At 40.2% G+C, this 2825-nt stretch overlaps 1 protein-coding gene across 1 annotated transcript in view; it reads right to left on the bottom strand.

Annotated features, from left to right (window-relative positions):
- Positions 1 to 186: 186 nt before the first annotated feature.
- The window catches only part of PDZD8 (PDZ domain containing 8), an 87049-nt gene continuing 84410 nt past the window's right edge, over positions 187 to 2825 (bottom strand). Inside the window, exon 4 of the mRNA XM_012642389.1 lies at positions 187 to 2577. Coding sequence (XP_012497843.1) covers positions 364 to 2577 — 2214 coding nt within the window. The 3' untranslated portion in view covers positions 187 to 363. The remainder of the gene's footprint in view (positions 2578 to 2825) is intronic.

Here is a 2825-nt window from a genome sequence, read left to right as displayed (position 1 = left end):
TATTTCACACTGTTTCAAAAACCAAGAGGAAGGAAAATAACACAATGAGACATCACACATACATAAACATGAAAAGTTAGCTTACATAATTACATAATTAGAAAAAGTTAAAAATAAATTAGTAAAAATAAATTCCCAGTATAAACCCAAAAAAGCATCGCTATAAATGCAATCCAAAATAACCAATTAGTGAGCTGGTCATGTTTTTCCTGGAGAACCACCTTTTTCATTCTTGTTCTTACACAAGCAAGTAACTGTGGAGAAGCAGGCCAAAGTGCGTTATAAGAGGATTTTAAATGTGGTTTTATCTGTGGTGCTTTAGATGCAACTTTTTCCCAATCATTTGAAAGTTTAAATAGACTGTTACACAGACTCAGATGGGCCAAATAAGTCCTCTGATATGCTGCTGAATGGCTGAGAGTCTATTAGTTGGCTTAGTTCATTATCAAGGTCTTCTTCTGTATCATCTGTGTATTTGCTTATTTTTTTGGAGTGCTGGTCTAAAGACAGACTTTCTAAAGTTTCTATATCTTCAATGCCTGCTCTGTAGTGGATCATAAGAAGTGTTAGAGCTTGCAGTCTTTCACCTGATTTGGCCAAAGCAGCAGAAAGAAGTGATTTTTTCCTTGTATCAGTTGTCTCTTTTTCTTCTCTAACAAGGGAATTATTGTGTTCCAACTCCTGATCAATTTCATTCTGCAGTTTATCCAACATGAACTCTAGTTTCTGGATCCTTTCCTCTGTTGGCAAGCCTCTGTACAGATCACGACCGATTTCTTTAACTGCAATGAAAACACTGTCATCCAGACCACCCTCCTTTCTCACTAACTTTATTCCTGTGCTGTTTCCCCGTTTAGAAGGACTGTTTGGACCACAGACCTCTGTGTCACTGCCTTCGTTGTCTGATGTGTTGGGTGTATGTTTTGGTGAAGGTTCTACAAGATCGGTTCCTGGTTCAGAAAGGCGAGTTTTAGAGACTTGACGCAAATTTAACAAACGAGAGCTAGTATTGATAATATGCCTTGTCAAACCTGTTGTTTTATTAACTGACTTGCTAGCTTCAGCATCAACACGAGGCGGCAGGCCTAAAAGGGCTTCCTGTCCTTCCAGCCTGAGGTTTTTCAGAGTCCTATCTATTCGCCTATCAGTTGCTCCACAAAGAGGAGTCTCAGCTAGACACTTTTCTTGACATTTTTTATGGCAAACATAAGCACAAAACATACACTGTGAAGCAGCTTTAGTCCAAACTTTTTTCTTACAGTAATCACACCAAGTTGGGTTCTGGAACTGAGTATCCTGGAAACTATGTTTACTTTCTGTTAAAGCCATCTGTCCAACAAAGTGCTCCTCTTTAGGGAGAGCAGAAACTTCTTCGACCAAATGGGGTTCTTTTTCTTTCTCTATGTTAGTAACTATATGGTGGTCTGTTTCTCCTTCTTTTAAATATTTGAAGTGAATAGTAATGTCACCAAAGCAAAATTTGTCATTGAATCCCTTCTGCATACTCAGATTTCGTAGTGCGGTTCTAGTGACTATAGCCTTAGGTGATGGGGCTTCCAGTCTGAATTTTGAAAGGTATTCCATGTTTGATGTAGCAAGGCATCCTAAAGCCACTTCTTCAAGTTTTAAACTAATGTGCCCCAAACAGATGAGACCCCCCAACTTAAAAGGATCCCTGCACCACAGTGCAATGTTTAAGTATCTGTGGCAGGCTTCTATGTCAAACAAACAGGATGCTCTGGTTCTTGACCATTTTCCTAGCTTATTACGATAAAGAATTTCTGATGATTCCCATGTTTGATGGTCATCGGAACTGTCCTTAGTAGGGCAGGAACTTTCTGAAGTAAGATCTTTACTCACTTCTTGCTTTGCTGAAAACTGCTTAGATGTAGCCACATCTTCTGTGTGATCCACATTTTTTGCTTGCTTTTCAGATTTATCTGTAGGAGGAGGAGGTGGCAGTACCTTCTCTGGCTTTTCAACAAGCACATCTGGTTCTGCCTGATTTGGGGCATCAGAGGAAGGCAAAGGGACTTTCACTTGTGGTCGTGGTGGCACAGGTGGTTTAAAAGTGGATCCTTGGGTAGGTTTTGACACTTGTGCTGGGTCTGTTATCTCAGAAGTTTTTAGGGGTGAGGGTTTATTTCCTTCTTTGGGTGGAATTTTTGGTGGTAGTGGGTGACTTCCCCCAACTAATTTACGGTTTAGAACTGGTGATATAGCTCCAAGGGGTTTAAGAGAAAGTGTTGTTGGAGTACGTTTGGGACTATGACTTAATGATTGTGCCTCATCTTTGAGCTCGTTTTGTGCTCTGACATCACTTGCCAGGTCTTCAAATTCAGAATCCAGCTCTCTATTTTCAGCATCTACTGCCAGCCCGCTGGCTTCCTCTTCATAATTTGGTTGGCATGAGCTTGACAAAAAGTTTTCTTCCAGCTGGCTGAAATTATCTTGCAGCACTGCACCCTGATTACTCTGGCCCACAGGCCTTTCATAGTACACCAGGACCCGGTCACCAGCCTGCTTGATGAGCTTCAACACTTGCAGTGTCGATGTGATTTTCACACCTGGTTTAAGATTTTAAAAGGGAAAGCATGTAAACTACTGCAATAAAAATTGCCTAAATTTGTTAAATATAATTGCCATTACCTCTGATTATTTAACTAACGGAAGAGTAACACGAAAATCTCAAAACTATTTTATTTGGCTTTGGATAAATCAGTGTACTGATTCTCAAAACCTGAATGTGCTGATATCCTGGAAATGAATTACCTTGTCAAACCAGATGACACAGAATCCCTAAGAGTGCCAAGGTGCTAACTCCT

This window comes from Propithecus coquereli, unplaced genomic scaffold (assembly GCF_000956105.1).
Source record: "Propithecus coquereli isolate 6110/MARCELLA unplaced genomic scaffold, Pcoq_1.0 Scaffold179, whole genome shotgun sequence".
NCBI classification, from domain to species: domain Eukaryota; kingdom Metazoa; phylum Chordata; class Mammalia; order Primates; family Indriidae; genus Propithecus; species Propithecus coquereli.
The sequence above is the reverse complement of the archived record's forward strand: the minus strand, read 5'-3'. Positions and strand labels throughout refer to the sequence as shown.